The 19,246-nt window shown below is 44.9% G+C and overlaps 1 protein-coding gene across 1 annotated transcript in view; it reads left to right on the top strand.

Moving 5' to 3' along the window:
- Positions 1–19,246, top strand: part of GRM2 (glutamate metabotropic receptor 2) — an 88,462-nt gene that overhangs the window by 40,903 nt on the left and 28,313 nt on the right. Inside the window, exon 2 of the mRNA XM_083429373.1 lies at positions 8,785–9,544. Coding sequence (XP_083285499.1) covers positions 9,068–9,544 — 477 coding nt within the window. The 5' untranslated portion in view covers positions 8,785–9,067. The remainder of the gene's footprint in view (positions 1–8,784; positions 9,545–19,246) is intronic.

Here is a 19,246-nt window from a genome sequence, read left to right as displayed (position 1 = left end):
TAGCTAATGGGGCCTCCTGCTGCCACCGCACCACCGGAGCACGATTTCATCCTGAAGCAAAGTTCTTAACCAGAGGTACTATTTCTGGGTTAGCGGAGTCTGTAACCTGAAGCGTCTGTAACCCGAGGTACCACTGTAATACATTTAAGTTATTTTCACAAATATATGCATTTTAATGCACACTTTATACAAATTTGGTAGGATAGCTGTGCTTCGATTTGCATATTGCAAGCTGGGTAGACTCACCTTTAAATGTGTGCTGCATCCAATCTCTCTGTTTCTCATACCTGCATCTTTCCCAAAGAAAAGAATTAATCCACTGCTCATTGCGCATGTAGTTTAGTAAATAAAGAAGCTCAAGAGCCCCGCAACACCTTTGCGCCCTCAATCCATCCAGGAAAGAACAAAACAATTGCAGCAAGCACCAAGCTTCAGCAACTGCTAGCTGCAGGGCCACTTTTCACTTTGAAACCTGCAGGGCCACCGGGCACAACGGCACTTTGCCAAATAACAATCTCAGTTCTGAAGCTTTTGCAAAAAGTTTTGTTGTGAAGCTTGACCTCAGCGAGCAAAGAGGAATGGGCAGAGAGAGAGATGAAAGGAAAAACGAGAAAAACAAATCCTTCCTGGTATACAGTGATAGAGCAGTTGCCATTTCAAGCTAGAATTGGCACCGCCTCCCATGTAATCAGTTCTAGGCCCACCGCTTGGTCCCCCACGCAGAGTGAAATCTGAGAAGGTCCAAGGAAACATCATTTTCAATAGTCAGGCTTCCCACCCACCCCAGCCTCTCATTTCTCCAGCGGCAGGATCAGTCAATGCTGTGAAAGGCAAACTGGCAGCAGGTGGGAGGGAGCCAATCTGTCCATGATGCCTTGGTGAGGCATTAGGAAAGTGAAAGATGCCATGTGACAAGGCCTGATAAGCTTGTCAGTCTTGGTTCAGAACCAAGCAGTGTAGGGAAATCTGTGGATGCAACACCATGGAGGGCAGCCAAGAGGCTGGCAAAGAATTCTTCTCTCTTTTGCCTCCTCCTCCTCCTCTTTCCCTACAACTACGTACTTGCTCTTCATTTTCCCTCTTTGCTGAGTTCTTCAGTGGACTCTTTGCTTCCCACATTACCTTTCTGGCTCTCTTCCTGGAATGATTCCCCATAACACGTCTTGGGGAAACATAGGAAGGCTTTAGACCTGTATCTTGTGTTTGTTTAATAGACAGCAAAATAGGTCGTGCCTATCTGGGAATAGGTCTTGATAGGGAATAGGTCTTGATAGGTCGGGCCTCTCTGGGAAACAATGCTTTTGATGGCTCAGCCAACACTGAAGATTTAGAACAGGTTGCACTCTCAACCCAAAAAGCACTTTATCCGGATGAGAGCTTATGCGGTGCCCCAAAATGTGTGTGTTTTTGCATGCCACACAAGATTATGGCATGAGAGCACAGTGTAAGATCACTACATCCAAAATGGCCGCTATGATCTCACATGAAAATATTGGATGACCAATTTTTCTGGGGTACTTGGGAGGTATGGAACATGACTTGCCTTATGTCAAGTCAGACCATTGGTCCATGCAGCTCAGTACTGTCTACACTGACTGGCCATGGCTCTCCAGGGTTTCTGAGAGAGGCCACTGCCAACCTCACCTGGGAATGCCGGGGATCGAATCCAAAAGCTTCTGTATGCAAAGCAGGTCTTCTACCACTGAGCTATGGTCCTTCCTCATGCTGAAGGTTTAAAAATAGATATACCCCCAGAACCGCAGGAACAATTTCCCATCTTTTTATGCTAATATCTGAAGTGAAATTCATGGTTTGAATTTGTGTGAAATTGACATTTTTCAGTGGAAAAACAATTATAGCATGGCTGGCTTTTTGACGTCTGCTTGGCAAGGAATCTGGCCTTCCAAGTCCAGCTTTGTTCAATTTGACCTCTTCCCTACACACCCACCCACACCCAGAGAGAGAGAGAGAGAGAGAGAGAGAGAGAGAGAGTAATGTCTCTTCCGGAAACACAAACAACCTTTCCTTTGCTATTATCACAAATCAGGCAAATAGACACACAAGTAGATGGTTACTTACATGGTAGGTTGGACCATGTTATTTTTACACAGTGCAATTTTACTTTCCAGTAGTTGGAAACTGCAATTGTGGAAACATTAACACTGATTTGGTTCAAGCTGGGAATTGTTCTACTATGCTTGTAACATATAAATTGACATTTTTAATTGCAGGCTATCAACTAGTGCTTTGAGAAGAGGGTGACAACAGTTATTTAAACTTCCCAGCGCACACCTGGCGTGTCCTTGTTAAACAGGTGCTTCAGAGCTTTTTAGCTTTAGCCTGAGGGTAAATGTCTTGTGTTTGCATTTAAAAATAAATAAATAAATAAAAGTCATGGCATTTAAAGTTTAGTACAGGGATATGAAGGGCAGATTTGGGGGTTTTCAACCGCTATAGGTCTGACACGATTATGAATAATCAATTTCCCTAAATTTGCATATCTTCCTTATTTAATTTTTTGTGAGGCGAAAATGTACATAATGCCATTTTGATGGCATAGTCTCAAGGCTCAATCTGAGGCAGGACTCAGCCATGGAGCCTTACTTTCAGTGCTATGCTACAGCTCGGGAATATGGGAAGCAATCACGGTTGACTTAGTCCACACCATATATACGGGATGAGGAAGCACAACATCTCCCTAGATTATAGACTGTGGATTTTAAGTATGTTCTTTCTATAGCCATGTTCAAATATATAAAAGGATGTCACATAGAGGAGGGAGAAAGGTTGTTTTCTACTGCTCCAGAGAAGCGGACATGGAGCAATGGATCCAAACTACAAGAAAGAAGATTCCACCTAAACATTAGGAAGAACTTCCTGACAGTAAGAGCTGTTCAACAGTGGAATTTGCTGCCAAGGAGTGTGGTGGAGTCTCCTTCTTTGGAGGTCTTTAAGCAGAGGCTTAAATGTCAGGAGTTGTCTGATGGTGTTTCCTGCTTGGCAGGGGGTTGGACTCGATGGCCCTTGTGGTCTCTTCCAACTCTATGATTCTATGATTCTTCAGCCCCATTTTGGCTTTTGGTTGTTTCTTTTAAGGGCAATTACTTGGAAACTTTCAAGTAATTATGTAACTAGAAAGTCCACCATTTGACTGGGACTCAATAATTTCTGGACTTTATATATTATGAAAGAGATGTCATAAACAACACAAAGATCAAGTGCCCACTGAAAAGGACACCACAAAATGAATTAAAACACATCAAACTCTGCACAGCCATTTTTTTTGAGCACCTCTCTTAGACCCATAATTATTCTCATATACAGCATGTGTTATCCTAAGTCTTTGATGGTATTAAACAACTAAATGGTCATAAGTCTTTGATAGTAATAAACAACTAAATGGCCCTAAGTCTTTGATGGTATTAGACAATTCAATGGCCCTGAGTCTTTGATGGTATTAAACAACGGTCATAGGCATTCTCAGATCAATTTCACAAGTGGGTTCCTAATGGCCCTTTTCATACACAGCCATATACACAGAGAGAACTAGATGTGGCCTGTACAATCTATCACAATCCTTGCCTTGCTAGGGAGCCAAGAGGGTATTTAGCATAATTGTTTATCCAGTTGAATTAGGGAAGCCTACATCATGCTTTGAGGATCATTTCACTAAACAATGCCTATTTTTCAAAGGCGCTTTCTACCAGCTCTTATCCACAAATTCTGAACATGTTATTATCTGTTTAAAAATAATTGTTGGGGTGACAGCATTGTAAAACTAACTGGAGCAGAATTGGCTTTTGAATATCTTGAGAGTCTGATTGACTAATGATTAAAGCAACAATGAAAACATACAGAAACATTCCACGCTATTTACAACTCATGCAGTGAGCTCAAAGGCTGAAACCAACCTCCCTGAACAACAGGAAAGGAAATATTTGAAATGCTTCTTTGGTCCTCGTACATCTTGGGACTGGAACTTTATTTGTTCAATTCTTCCACACAGAATCCAGGAACCTGTTCTGGCCCCCTGTGAGTTTCTGCTGTAAATGTTTAATCAACTGCAATTATGATAAACACATTTGTACCACAAGACAAAACGTGATAATAAGTTTAAAGTGCTATAAGCAGGCTAATAGCAGTGACTGATCTCGGGCAGCTTTATAACTCCTGTCGAAAACCATTGGACTTAAGGCACAAGACTTTATGATGCCTTGTAGCTATAGCATGACTTCAATATCACTGTTACATGGCCAACTATTAGGGCTCATGCACTTTTAACTTTTGCCCCATGCTTACTAGTGCCCCATGCTTACTAGGCACAGATCCAGGCCCTTCAACTGTGTCTCTATTTTCCAGGGACAGTCCCAGATTTACAGAAGCTGTCCCGGATTCTAATTTGATTAGAAGCAGTAGACTGTGGGTTTTCCCAGGGAAAGCGGCAGGACAAAAGAGAAACCTTTCAGACCTGTGCCTAGAAATCATGGGGTGAGCTCTCAGTGTTGCCAAGTGTCTTTTGTTCCATCACGGTTTGCAAGAACAGGCTAAAGTTGACACTCTCTTCAGGATGGGGATGGGAGAGAATGTTGGTTCGTTTCAGATTTTAATTTAATTTCAATTTGTTTTAATTTGGTTTGGTCCACTACCTAATTTAAGGGACGTGGGTGGCGCTGTGGGTTAAACCACAGAGCCTAGGACTTGCCGATCAGAAGGTCGGCGGTTCGAATCCCCGCAATGGGGTGAGCTCCCGTTGCTCAGTCCCAGCTCCTGCCAACCTAGCAATTCGAAAGCACATCAATGTGCAAGTAGATAAATAGGTACCGCTCTGGCGGGAAGGCAAACAGCATTTCCGCACGCTGCTCTGGTTCACCAGAAGCGGCTTAGTCATGCTGGCCACATGACCTGGAAGCTGTACGCTGGCTCCCTTGGCCAATTAAGCGAGATGAGCGCCGCAACCCCTGAGTCGGCCACGACTGGACCTAATGGTCAGGGGTCCCTTTACTACCTAATTTGCACTTCCTGACACAATACGCAGACCAAAATACTGTACAACTATCCTTTGAAATCCACACCCTATGTCATCATTATAACTTCAGTTTATCCCTTGCTGTTTCTGCCTAGGAATTTGTCCCCCCACCCCCCATTTTAAACATGCTGTGTTCTGAGCCTCAAATTTTGCACTATGCTTGGGAAGAAAAGGGAAGAGAAACGTGAGGAGAGAAGTGGAGGGAAGCAGCTATGTTTTTTGAGTGTCAAATCCTGGCTAGTGTTTCCTTCTTGTCAGTCTGCCCTCATCCCAGACACTTGGTCACAAGGGGAGACTGATGGACCGAGGGAGCAGGACGTGGTGTGAATTTAACCAGCTTTAAAAAAAAAAACCCAAAGAAAACAAACAACCTTTATTTCCTCCAGCAACAGAATCATGCAAAGCATCAGGCAAGGCATATATGGTGTTGGCAAGCAAGAGAAATTTGGTTCAGAATGGCTAGGAGTTCAAACCCCAAGAGGTGCTATGAGGCACTCGTGCCAGATAAAATTGGCACATTTGACACAGCTCATAGTGCAAAGAACAAAGAAAAGAGATGGTTTGACCAAAAGGCAGCCAGACTTCTCCCTGTAGGAATTCTAGGTTTTACACATGCACACATGCCCCTTCCTGGCTTTAGATGTTTTGACAGTGGGCATTGTAGGCGGAAAGTCAAAATGACAACCTCTTTCACAGCTTCCCTTTTTCATGCACACTTTCTAAGCAGACACTCATAAAGAGTATGGAATAATTCAAGAGGAGTGGGGTGATTCTTTCTTTCTTTCTTTCTTTCTTTCTTTCTTTCTTTCTTTCTTTCTTTCTTTCTTTCTTTCTCACTATGCTCCCCCCTTGTCTCCAGCACAGTGTATTTGCTACCTGCAAATTTTGCAGAGAAAACACTACCCACTGGACAGCGTTGCCCTAGGAAGGCACCTACAGCTGCTAAATGTTAAATCTGGCCCTGCACACATGTACACGCCCTGCCTCTCTATCTCCTGGTTGCCATGGTGACAAGGAATCCTGGGGAGTTCTATGCCAGAAGTTTCTTCGTGTTAAATGGGGAGGGGGGGACGCAGGGAAGAAATCTGCAGTCTTAAAATACAGAACAGTACAAAGCTGCGCTACTTGTTCTGTGGGTTTCTGAAATAATGGACATTCCGGAACAAAGGTGTACTCTGCAGGGTTGCAGACTTTAAAAAGCAAAACTTGACATACGGCAAGGGGCTAGAGATGTCACCTGGCCTATTCCCCCCCCCCCCCGGCTCTTTGTTTTATATCTTCATCAGTGGTAAAAGGGATTTTTTTTTAGTTGCCTGCATAGATTCCAGTCGTCCAAGAAACAGTTGTCCAGCCTATGTTTAGTCATCCCAAAATAAAACATTTTCCCTTCTTGTTTTTAAAAAACCAACATTGCGTATTATGTCGAGTTGTGCTATTTAATTCTTACAGATGTCATAAAATGCTAACCACTTAGCTACTTTGAACACAATACCAGAGAAACTGGTCATGGTTTGCAGGTCATTGGCCTGCAGTCTTGTTTTCTGAAGCACTTACTATTTGGGCCATGTTGGAGCCCCTGTGCCCCTCCATACCAGCTGCTGGAAGTCACAGGAGAGGAGGGGAGTGCTGCTCTTGCACCCAGGGTCATCTTAGAGGCCTCCCAGGGGCATTTGGTTGGCAACTGTGGGGTCAGGATGCTGGACTAGAAGGGCACTGGCCTGATCCAGCAGGGTTTTTCTGATATTCTTATGGGGAGTAAAAGATTTCCTTAGAGGAATGAAATAGGAGGATATAATGTTTAAAAAATGGGACGGGGAATATTCTGTCAGCAGCAGAGAGAAAGGAGAGGCAAAGATGGAAAGAATTTGGGGGCACTGGCCATACATTTTCAACCATTCTGATGTAGCAAGATATGAGCACCCTGTGGCTCAACCTCTCCCCCTCCCCATCCCTTCAATGTTTCTATCATCTCTTCTTCCAACTTCCAAACAAAGCAGGGTTACCTTGCCACATTTTGAAGCAAGTGAAGGAATTCACCTTCATCCATTAAAAAGAGAATAGTCCCCAAAATATAATTAAATCTAGACTGAAGTTTTCCTTTGCAATTCTGTGCAGATGCCAGGGGTCACCAACATGCCGCCCAGCTGGACTGCTAGTAACTCCCATGACAGTGCCTGCAGACGGTCTCAGTAAATATCTCCTTAAAAATCCACAATATTTGAGAGACAGTTTGCTCTTGCTGCTGTTCAGCTCCTGCTTGCAGAAGCTCTGCCTCTTCTGCACTGAACACATCCCCTTAAACATGTCCACAATCTGCTGGAGGACAGAATGGAGAAGAGGTGCTGAGAGCATCTCTCTGTGTGAAAGTGCTTTGGTGGCTAATGTAGGTGCCTTTCCCCCCACTGATAATAGGTCACTCTGGCAGCTCCCAACAGAATATTAAAAACACGATAAAACATCAAACATTAAAAACTTCCCTAAACAGGGCTGCCTTCAGATGTCTTCTAAATGCCAGGTAGTTGTTTATCTCTTTGACATCTGATGGGAGGGCATTCCACAGGGTGGGCACCACTACCGAGAAGGCCCTCTGCCTGGTTCCCTGTAACTTGGCTTCTCACAGTGAGGGAACCACCAGAAAGCCCTCGACACTGGATCTCAGTGTCCAGGTAGAACGATGAGGGCGGAGACACTCCTTCAGGTATACTGGACCAAGGCCATTTAGGACTTTAAAGGTCAACACCAACACTTTGAATTGCCTGCACCATTTTGTGGTCCTCTCCATGGGCCAGGTCCGGCCAATGAGCTTCCTGGAACCGGCCCACGGCCATTCTGTGGATCGGCGTGGGGATTCCGTGCTTTTTTTCCGTGGCGCCATTTTTTTCTCACTGCAGGGACGGACTTCTGGGTCGGAAGAGCGCCAGAAATAGCGTGTGTGCATGCACAGGCGTGAGCATGCACGCTCCAGCCCACTGAGAGGTCTGTCAGGAAGTGGACCGGCCCGGCCTCAAAAAATGTTGCTGACCCCTCTTCTGCCCCTACAGCAGCCATTTTGGGGCTGAAATGTTGATGAGCCCTGTTCTAGTCTGTCCACTGTGTTCCATCCCGGTATTCTATTCTAAAGCAAGGAATACTTCTTTGAAATAAGCATTAATTCTTCAAAATAAGGGATGCTGATAACAAATTATATTAAACCAAACTAGTACATGTGGGTGTTTTTCAAAATGTGGTGTGTGTATATATCATATAAAAAATATGAACAGTCTGTATAGAAGTGGGGGGGTTGTTTGTCTTTTATTGTAACTAATATAGTTTATAGTGCTTCCCTGGTTAGCCTTGTAACTCTTGAGAAATTGTAATGAATGAATAAATGAATGAATGGACATAAGGTATCTATTTTTTTACTAGTAATCAGCCTGTGTAAACAATGAAATGAGTACAGTTTTCATGGCTTGGAATCCTAGTTGTGCCTGAGGAACATATTTCCTGAGGCTTGCCTGAGCTCAGCAGAAAAGCTGGCGCCTGCCTATCCTAAGCAAATACCATTTTCTTAGTAGGGAGCTACCTTGAATATGTGCTGTGAAGTGACTAGTTAAGGGATTCCCCTGTAAAAGTGATGATATTTATAGTACCCAGTAGTGGCACATTTGTGGCACCATAAAACTAAAGATCCAGAACTTAAAGGATATCTCCACTGGGCCTTTCATGCTGTAACTAATTATCTCCCCTCTTTTTCCTCTCTCTTTCTCTGTCTCCCACAGGTTGTTGTGTCTTTCTTTCTCCAAAGGGGCTGATAAAAAGCACAACTCCCAGCAGCAATTGCTTCTGTTTGGCTATATTTGGACATCACAATATAACTGTTTATTCACCTAAGGCTGGAGTTTCCTTGCGGCAGGATGGCCATTGGACACTGCTGTTGAATTAAAGGTGTTTCAGAGACACAACTGCCCACAACAAATGGTAGGCTATCTGACACCTTTGCTCTGACCAGGGAGGTCTCCTTGTGGCTTGGAAAGGTGCTTGCTGCCCTCTTGAGGCAGTGCAATGGCATCCTCTGCCACCCTATGGATTCTGCTGGTCTATCCTGTTGCGTGCCACACCAGCATTCATGGCCAGAGCCCCGGATACAACGTGGCAGCCAAGAAGGAGATCAGCTTGGAAGGTGACCTGGTTATTGGGGGCCTGTTCCCAGTCCACGAGAAAGGAAATCCTACAGAGGAGTGTGGCAAGATCAATGAACATCGTGGCATCCAGCGCCTTGAAGCTATGCTCTTTGCCCTAGATGAGATCAACAAGAACCAGCAGCTTCTGCCGGGCATCACCCTGGGAGCTCACATCCTAGACACCTGTTCCAAGGACACCTATGCCCTAGAACAATCCCTGGATTTTGTGCGTGCCTCCCTCACCAGAGTGGACGGCTCTGAGCACATCTGCCCTGATGGGTCCTATGCCATTCATGATGATGTACCTACAGCTATCACAGGGGTTATCGGGGGCTCCTACAGTGACGTCTCCATTCAGGTACCATTTGCAAACCAGGAGGGAGCTGGTGGGAATGTGGAGTGTGGTGCTTAGAATTGGGGTGTTGTGTCTGGGGCCTTGTATTAGGGGTAAAAAGAATGAGTGTGAATGAAAGAAGCCAGGTCTAGGCATTTGCTCACTGGATAAGAGGGCTTGGAAAATTGATGGTTACTTGAGGAGTCTATGGGTGCAGCTATAGAATACAACTGTGAAACTAGGAATCAAGTCATTAAGTAGCTTCCTTTCAGTGAATTAAGGTAGCATAGTGGTTTCCACTTGCTTGGCCATGAGTTTAGTAAGTGGTCCTAAGGCAAGCCAATATTGTTCTGCCAGTTCCATGCCAAACCTTGGCAACTGTTATTCTTGGGCAGCTGCTGAGGCCCCAGTAGGGCATCTCTTGGTGCTTGCTTTCGGCCACACTGAGTAGCTGGGTCTGGGAAGCCGCTGCTTAAATATTTCTGCAATGGAATTCTGGGGCATTGTGGGAAATTTTTAAGGGCAGCTTTCCTGGGTCGGAGGAGAAGAAGAGTTTGGATTTGCTATCCCACTTTATCACTACCCGAAGGAGTCTCAAAGCGGCCAACATTCTCCTTTCCCTTCCTCCCCCACAACAAACACTCTGTGAGGTGAGTGGGGCTGAGAGACTTCAAAGAAGTGTGACTGGCCCAAGGTCACCCAGCAGCTGCTTGTGGAGGAGCGGAGACGCGAACCCGTTTCACCAGATTACGAGACTACCGCTCTTAACCACTACACCACACTGGCTCTCTGTAGAAGGAGGCATTACTGTAGAAAAAGGTCCTCTAGATAGCTTGATGCAAGGATGATGGGGACAATGTCTGTAAAGCACTTTGGTCATTATCAATTTAGGTATCACTATCTGGTTTTAATTCAGAATCAGTAGTCAGAAAATAAAAACCAATACCATCCTGGCATCACGAGATTTCCCTATCTACAGTATTCTGTATTAAATGTCTTAAGAAGTGAATGGGCTCTGCGTTTGCAGGCTAAGGGTGCAGGTACTACACACGTATTTGGAAGCCCACTGGAACTCAGTGTGGCAGATTGTTCTGTAGATTGTGCAGTAGATACATCAAGAGAATAAGGTGGCATCAGAAGAATTTGTTTCCATAAAGCTAAGCACAGGACAGAGCAGAAGCTTCTCAGGATTACCTATGGAAGGCATAGTCACAAGTTTAAAGACTTTATCTTATGTTGAAAGACTGTTGCATATTCAAGTGGATCATAGCTCTGCAAAACCAAATTGCTCTCCTCACGTCAGATTCTTCTGCTACAAAATGCCTCATATTTTGGAATGCTTCTCTATAAACTATCACCAGAACTGCAACTCTAGGCAATGCATTCTTACAATGGGAATCAATTGGGACCCTATAGATTTCAAAGGCTCTCCATACTATTGTACAGAACGAGATGAGAAGTGGGATGAGACTCCTCGGATGAGATGGTAGGAGGTCACATGTTATTCTAATATCAGATATACGCTCACCTTGGAAGTGAGAACAGAGAACAGGCAGGTTATATTTGTGAAAACATAGCTGTTGGCCATTGGGGATAGTATTTTGCATATATTTTGCAGCAGGCTCAGTTATCTGAGCGAGCCTTTGTGTGCCCAGGATTTGTGGGTGTTTCCAAACGCCCTGCCATTGTTTTATTGTGATGCTTCCTGAGGTGCAGTGAACGTGGTAATCACAGCCTGACTCACACACCTGTACGAGAGACAGAGCGACCTTTTTATAGCCCACCCTGACCGCCACCTCTGCCTTCGGGTTCATCCCTCCCGACAAAAGCTCTGCCTGATTCTAGGCTTCCTAACCCAGGGACCGTATCCCAGAGCATCCGTGTGACAGAGTAATTAGCTGCTGCTCCTGAGAAGCCCTGAGGATGTATTAATGCTATAATTAATGTAAATTAATATATCATTATCACGTACAGAGCCCATTGCCAGGAGAGAAAGAGGGAGAGAGCTGAACACGGCTAGCTATCTCATTTGCAGAGAGAGGACGAGCCTGTTGCCAGGGCTTTGCTCATAGATGTCTCTGGCCCAGTTCCCCAAAAGCAGAGCAGCCTTCTGAGGGAGGCTTGCATTGCACTCAGCAAACTAGCAGTTTGAGGAGGGTCTTGCCTTGGCGATGCCAGTGCAAAATAGTTCTGTCCTTTCTCCTAGAGCTTGCAGCTCCTGCTGCTGTGCTCTGCAGCCTCATGCTATGTTCGCCTCAGTTACAGATTTGACCCCAATTCCTGTGGGTAGGAAGACCACAGGATCCCTCTGAAGACACCTGAGACCATGGCCATCTGTCACTTAATTTCAGGAGCTTCCCTACAGATATGCCAGACCAAACTCCTCCTCCCTCCTTCCCTAGTCAAATGCCACTAAGAATGCACTGCTGGAACTGGGCTTTTGGTGGATGGAGCCGAAGAAACAAGAAGGACTTGCAAGAAGAGGGTTTCTATTTAGCAGGGTCAGTGGCAACACTCGGCATCTGCCAGGGCTCCCAGAACCTTGGCACTGCTGAATCATCATCATCATCATCATCATCATCATCATATATTTATACCCCAGCCACTCTGGCAGCTCCCAACACAATCAAACATCAAACATTAAAAACTTCCCTAAACAGGGCTGCCTTCAGGTGTCTTCTAAAAGTCAGATAGTTGTTTATTTCCTTGATATCTGATGGGAGGGCATTCCACAGGGCGGGCACCACTACCGAGAAGGCCCTCTGCCTGGTTCCCTGTAACCTCACTTCTCGCAGTGAGGGAACTTCCAGAAGGCCCTCGGAGCTGGACCTCAGTGTCCGGGTAGAACGATGGGGGTGGAGACATTCCTTCAGGTATACTGGGCCAAGGCTGTTTAGGGCTTTAAAGCTCAGCACCAATGCTGAAGACTGGGCTGGGCATCCCTTAATTCCCCCTCCTCTGGCCTGGCACTCTAAGCACTGCCCATTGGCTAGATCAGAGGACACTTCCCCAGGGCCCACTGTGTCCTGATATTTTGAGAAGGTAGCAGGTGAATTCAAAGCAAATCCTCACAGTGTTTTTTGGGGAGGTGGTTGTGCACTGGCTTTCCACCATATAACTGCCCTGAAAGTCACAGAAGATCCTATGACTTGACTGCTGCTCTGGGCTATGAAGCTGGTGTGGTGTAGTGTTTAAGAGCGGTAGATTCGTAATCTGGTGAACCGGGTTCGCGTCTCCGCTCCTCCACATGCAGCTGCTGGGTGACCTTGGGCTAGTCACACTTCTTTGAAGTCTCTCAGCCCCACTCACCTCACAGAGTGTTAGTTGTGGGGGAGGAAGGGAAAGGAGAATGTTAGCCGCTTTGAGACTCCTTTGGGTAGTGATAAAGCGGGATATCAAATCCACACTCTTCTCTTCTTCTTCTGGGTTGGTTTGGTTTCTGAAGTTGCTGAGCTGTGGTTTGTGAACAGCATCCGCCTCCCTCCTTTTCCCTGTTGAAGCAGAGTATCACATGACTCCTCTGCCTTCCTGCTTCTTAGAAGTGGCAACAGTGGGAGTTGAAGAGTGGGAGACTCAGATATGCTTCTTCCCGTCCACCCCTTCCACCTTCTCCCCTTATAGATTATTGTTCCATGCCAAATGTAGATGGCAGACTCCCTAGATCACACCCACACATGCCCATACCACCATTTCTTTTCCTTTCAAGGGAAGTCCCTTTGAACCAGGCACTTGCCAAATTGCAAAAAAAAAAAAAGAGGGACAGAAATCATGCGCACCTTTTAAGGGAGGAGAAGGTATAACTGAAAGAAAGAAAGAAAGATGTGTGGGTGGGAAGCAAAGAAGAGGGGTGATAAACAGTGGGGGAAATAGTATCCGCACCATACATTTAAAGCACATTTAATGGCACACACATTCACACATGGCTTCCCCCAAAGAATCATGGGAACTGTAGTTTACCCATCAGAGAGCAACCATTCCCAACACCCTTAACAAACTACAGTTCCTAGAATTCTTTGAAGAAAGCCATGTGCGCTAAACGGACTTTAAATGTACAGTGAGTAGATGTTGCTTAAAATAAAGGAATGAAGCAAGAAAACCCGTAGGAAGTAAAAAAAAGCACAATGAAAGACAAAAGAGGCTGAGCCGAGAAGGTGCAGTTAGATCTGATTAAGGGGAGCAGGGCACAAAGGAAATAAAAGGGGGTCATCTTTTCCCCCCTTCCTCATGCTCTGAGGGTGTCGTGCTGGCTGTGGGCAGACAAAGAAAGCAGGACGCAACATTCAGAAAGATAACCAGCTCAGCCGGCTAGATGGCTGTGTTTTTAATAAAGGAATCATTAACTAAACTGACAGCCCAAAAGGTGGGTAAATAGCAAAGCAGGGCAAGGAGTTATACAAAGTGAGCGAGGGACAGTTGGTGAGATAATTAGGGAGCTTATTAAAAAGATCCACAGATAATTTGGCTACAGAACCCTCTCTGCAGAGTTCTGCACTGGCAACAAGAACACAAAGGCATTTTATTAATAATTCTGGGTTCTTCTCACTGGCTGCTATCCCCTGTGGTTTGTGTCCCCTCCAGGCTGGAGGAGACCGGAGTGCTCTCTCTGCCTCTGATTCTTTCCCTGAATCCCCCAGGACTGGCACAGAAAGCTACAGATTTGATCCAGCTGAGACACTGTGTGTCTAAAGCAGGCAGTGGATTAACACCTTCCCTGCTTCTCTCCAGCCCTCTTTGCTTCCCAAGAGTGGTTTGGGCAAAGGCTGTATGAAAGGGAAAGGCTCGCTTACAGCAGTGGAGCGCAGGCCCTCTCAGGGGTTCAAAGAGGCCTGGACCACATCCAGCTTTTGAGAGCTCTGCTCAGAATAAAAATTAAAAATGGTGAGTCTGTATGCAAACAGAATAACACACACACTACTCAACAACCAAAAGCTGCTTCCTTCCTTGTTTCAAACCCAGTGCAAGAAATAAAATTGATCTGCAAGATTGCACATCTGAGAACTAAATATACAAGTTGAATGGGAGAAATTTGCACATTGAAACTCTGCAGATTCTCCAGTATTTAGGCTGCAATCCTAACACCACTCACCTGGGATCAAGCCCCATTGAATTTAGTAGAACTTATTTCAGAGCAGACATGGTTAAGATTGCACTAGCCACGTTGTGGGAATTGCATTTTTTAAAACATGGTTTGTGGTGTGGGGCTTTTTAAAGGGAAAATTTAGAACTGCCCAGGGGTATGTAATTGATTATAATTTGCCTGCAAAGCATGCACCACTGTAACACACATTTTCCCCATGTCTGCGTACTGTACATGCTTTCTTGTTCAGAGTCACATTTTATGACATTTAGAAGCCTGCATGGAGTGGGAGAAATCCTCAGAACTGGGCCTTTGGCAGCACTAATGCAAAGGAGTTTATAGAAAAGATTCACATGAGGCATCTTGAAACAGGGCAACAAAGCTTTATTTGGAGTGAGGGATATAAAAAACAAGAAGTTGTCACAGAGTCACACAGTACAACAGGCCTACAAGCCTCAGCTCACAGTCTTCTTCGTACACAGACTATATCAGATTCTAGAACGACCACTTTTTATGCTATTTAAAGAAATACAGTGGTACCTTGGTTTACGAACTTAATCCATTCTGGAAGTCCGTTCTTAAACTGAAACCGTTCTTAAACCGAGGCGTGCTTTCCCTAATGAGGCCTCCTACTGTCGGTGCCCTTCCACCGTTCGGATTCCGTTCTTAAACTGAGGTAAAGTTCTCAAACCAAGACACTATTTCCGGTTTTGCAGAGTCTGTAAACCAAATCGTTCTTAAACCGGACTGTTCTTAAACCGAGGTACCACTGTAGTGGCCTAACACAAAATGACTGCAACCTCCGAAAGAGCAGAAAAAGAAGAGAGACGGTTATATAAAATTGTACAAATAGTCATGTTTTCCCCCCATATTATCTTTAGTAATAAATAATGATAATAATAATGATGACTGTGCTTCTGCACTGTGCTTCCCTCACCTCACAACAACTTGGGAGCAATCCCTGTACCCTGCTGTGTGGCAGACAGCAGGAAAAAGATGCCTCTGTATTTGGCATCCCACCCCAAAAGAACAACAACTTTGGAACAATTCCTGCTATGGGGCATGCAGCAGGAACAGGGAAGAGCTGCCATATCCTCCCTTATCCTCACCCCAACATTCAGCTGAGGCCCATCTCAAGCAGTTGCTTCTCTCCCTCCTACACTCCCATATATATATATTTAAAAAGCTTGCCACCACACACACACATTCAAGAAGTCTGCCAACTGCTCCACATGGCTGGTAGGCAGCAAAGCAAGCACAGTAGTTCCCATGCTTCTTCCTCCTCCTCCAACACATGCACACACACTCAAAAGCTTCATACTTGTTTGATGTAGCTGGCAGGTAGCAAAACAAACACAGTAAACACAACAACACACCAGTCAATCCCCTTGGTTTTTCCACTCTCTGTCCTGTTTTCCAGTCACTCCTCAGTGGGGAGATTATGTCCCTGTTGTTTGCTCTGCAAGACCAGCAAAGCAAACAGGAGGTGAATAAGTCCCAATGCTTCTTCTCTCCCACTCACCACCCATTTTGAAAAAGCCCACCCATAGGCAGTAAACTGTTTCCACCCTCTTTTTTCAAGGAGCCCTCCATGGGCAAAGCCCTCTCAACTCTTTTCCATCCTTCACAATCCATTCCTGTCCCTTCTTCATTAAAAAAAAAAAAAGTTTGTTGCCTCTCCTGTGTCTTAGTTACTTACACTACTAGTCTAGTTAGAATAGTTGCTTATACAGTATCACTCTTCTCTCCTCCCAGTTTTGGCTAGAGTGGTAAATTTTGCATTTTATCTATAGCTGTATTCTCATTCAATCCATCCTATCCATTTATCCTTCAGAACTTTGACTATTATAAGACCTTTTTGGGGATGCGGACAAGGAGAAGCACTAGAGCTACATGAACTCTCCCCTCATCCACTTGACTTCAGAACTTGTTCTAGTGCTTTTGACTGGGGCTACATTCACCTCAGATTGGTTTGGGAGACCTTCACAATATTAGGAAAACCAAAGCTACAGTCCTCTCATTGACTTCTGCCCGGAAACCAGAACAGCTGTAAATTTCTGAGTTTCCCCCCACATAGGTACATAATAGCCAGCCAAGAGATTAACCCGACCAAATTTTGGATAGGTAGATCCAAGGTTTTTCCTGTTTTAAGGTTCAAAATGACCATAACCTTTTTGTACAAAGACAATGAGTGAATAATGTCGCCTAGGCACACTTGCGGAAATGGTGGAATTATAATTGCCTAGGTAGATAGCAGTGAAGGAATTCTAGGCAATGAGGGAAGGGGGAAAGGAGAGCTTCCCATTCTCCTCCTCTTCAAAAGGCCTTCCAGGCAACAAAATGTGGTGAACGCCATCAGTTCTTCACTGTGGTTTTGTGTTGGTGTTTTTTTTTGTGTGTGTTTTTTTTGCAACCAAACATTCTCCAAAAATAAAAGGAAAACAGATGGCAGAAGGGCCTGCCTCTGACTCCAACCTACCACTTTGGCTCACAGAATGATCCAGCACAAACTTCCTGCCACAGAGGAATGTGGGTCATAATACGTCACAGTCATAATACTAGGGGGGGGGGGTAGGCCTTCTGAGAGCCAGTGTGGTGTAGTGGTTAAGAGCGGTAGTCTCGTAATCTGGTGAACCGGGTTTGCGTCTCCGCTCCTCCACATGCAGCTGCTGGGTGACCTTGGGCCAGTCACACTTCTCTGAAGTCTCTCAGCCCCACTCACCTCACAGAGTGTTTGTTGTGGGGGAGGAAGGGAAAGGAGAATGTTAGCCGCTTTGAGACTCCTTAAAGGGAGTGAAAGGCGGGATATCAAATTCAAACTCTTCTTCTTCTGCTGCTGCTGCTGAGTCATTACCATTTAAAACTATTTAATATAACTTTATCTGTATCAGTTAAACAAAATTTTTAAAGCATTTTGCCAAATCACGATTCTTACTTGCTTAAATGTTCTAAACTGTGAATGTTGCGTTTCGGTCCGATGTGCATAAAAACAAGTTGCAGAACTTAACAAATGCTGAATTTGAAGCCTCCTTTGAGCTTCAGGCCCTCCTGGCCCTGCTGTGATAGTCCCTGGTGTGGTGTGCATACACACACACACACACACACAGAGAGAGAGAGAGAGAGAGAGAGACTTTCTTGTGGAATCTTCTTTTGCTTGCCTCATGTCATGATAGAACTAATTAAACTAACAAACTGACCCCCAAACTACCCATCCTTTCGCATTGTCATAGTGATCTAAGGAACAGTAGTCAGCACAGCAAAAGGATCACAATTTGGGGTCAGAGGAGGACAAGCAGCCAGCTTTGTAGTAAAGTGTTGCCTCTGCGGCACAGCTTCTATATAATTCCTAATATGGCTGCCCTGAGGAACATCAAGCCCCCTAGATGTTGCTGGATGCCAACTCCCAATAGCCCTGGTCAGCATGACCAAAGGCCAGGGATGATGGGATATGTAGTCCAAAAACAGCAGGTTAGAGGGTGGGGGCACAGGTTCACAGGGATGTTAGTTTAGTGGAGGGTCCATAGTTTCATGGCAGAGCACATGTTTTCATGCAGGCTATCCCAAATTTCAGTTCTCAGTACCTCCAGTTAAAAAGGATTGAGTAGGAGAGATTGTGAGAGCCTAGAAAGCCAGTTCCAGTCTCTTGATGAGCAAACTGGGCAATTTTTCTGACCTGGTATAAGGTAGCTTCCAATGTTCCTAGATGTTTGCACGTGAAAATATCATGTCAGAATGGTTCATCCATGCAGTATTCTGAGTGACGACTACACAATGAACACTAGAACTTCTCAATTCATCGATTGCCTAGGGGTGTGCTGTGTGCAAATGAACCATTTAAACTCTTTTACACATTTTGCCCAGAAGAAACATCCCAAGAGCTGTCCAGCGGAAGCCAAACATTACATTGGAAATGACTCCATGTCTGTGAGAAGCTATTTATGCATTGTAAACTATTTTTATTATTCTTGTAACTATCAAGTTACAATAAAAGAGATTCTGACTAAACATCAGGAAGAACTTTGTTGTGACAGCAAGAGCCATTCAACAGTGGAACGGATTCCCTCAGGAGGTGGTGAACTCTCCTTCCGTGAAGGTTTTTAAGCAGAGGTTGGATGGTCATCTGTCATGGATGCTTCAGTTGAGATTCCTGCAGTGCAGGGGGTTGAATGAGATGACCCTCAGGGTCCCTTCCAATTCTACAATTCTTTGATTCTAGGATTATTTATTAAATTCCTATACCACCCTTCAGCCAAGGAGCACAAGGTTGGTTTACAATATAAAAACACAAAAATGCACACCATAGTACCATACCCTCATGCTCCCTGGCATCAGATCTCTAGAAAGAAGCACTGTGCTTCCAAGATGCTTCCAGCCTTTAGCTCATGGCTCCCTCTGTGTACCTATCTGCTGTGCCTGCCTGTGTTTACCAGCCTCAGACTGCTGACACACATACACAATCTACAAACACTGGTGACTTACTCATTCCAGAGACTCTAATAAATAATCTAATAATTAATCATCTAACAATAGGGTCCCATCGAGAGACACCCCTTGCCCATCCTGGACTATTAATGAACATCAGCATTCATTTTGTCAAATCCTAGAGTGTGATCAGCCTTTGCTTTCAGTCAAATCCATGGCAATCGTCC

This window comes from Podarcis tiliguerta (genome assembly GCF_965153285.1).
Source record: "Podarcis tiliguerta genome assembly, chromosome: 2".
NCBI lineage: Eukaryota > Metazoa > Chordata > Lepidosauria > Squamata > Lacertidae > Podarcis > Podarcis tiliguerta.
Note: the sequence above shows the minus strand (reverse complement) of the source record. Positions and strands in the feature narration are given on the sequence as shown.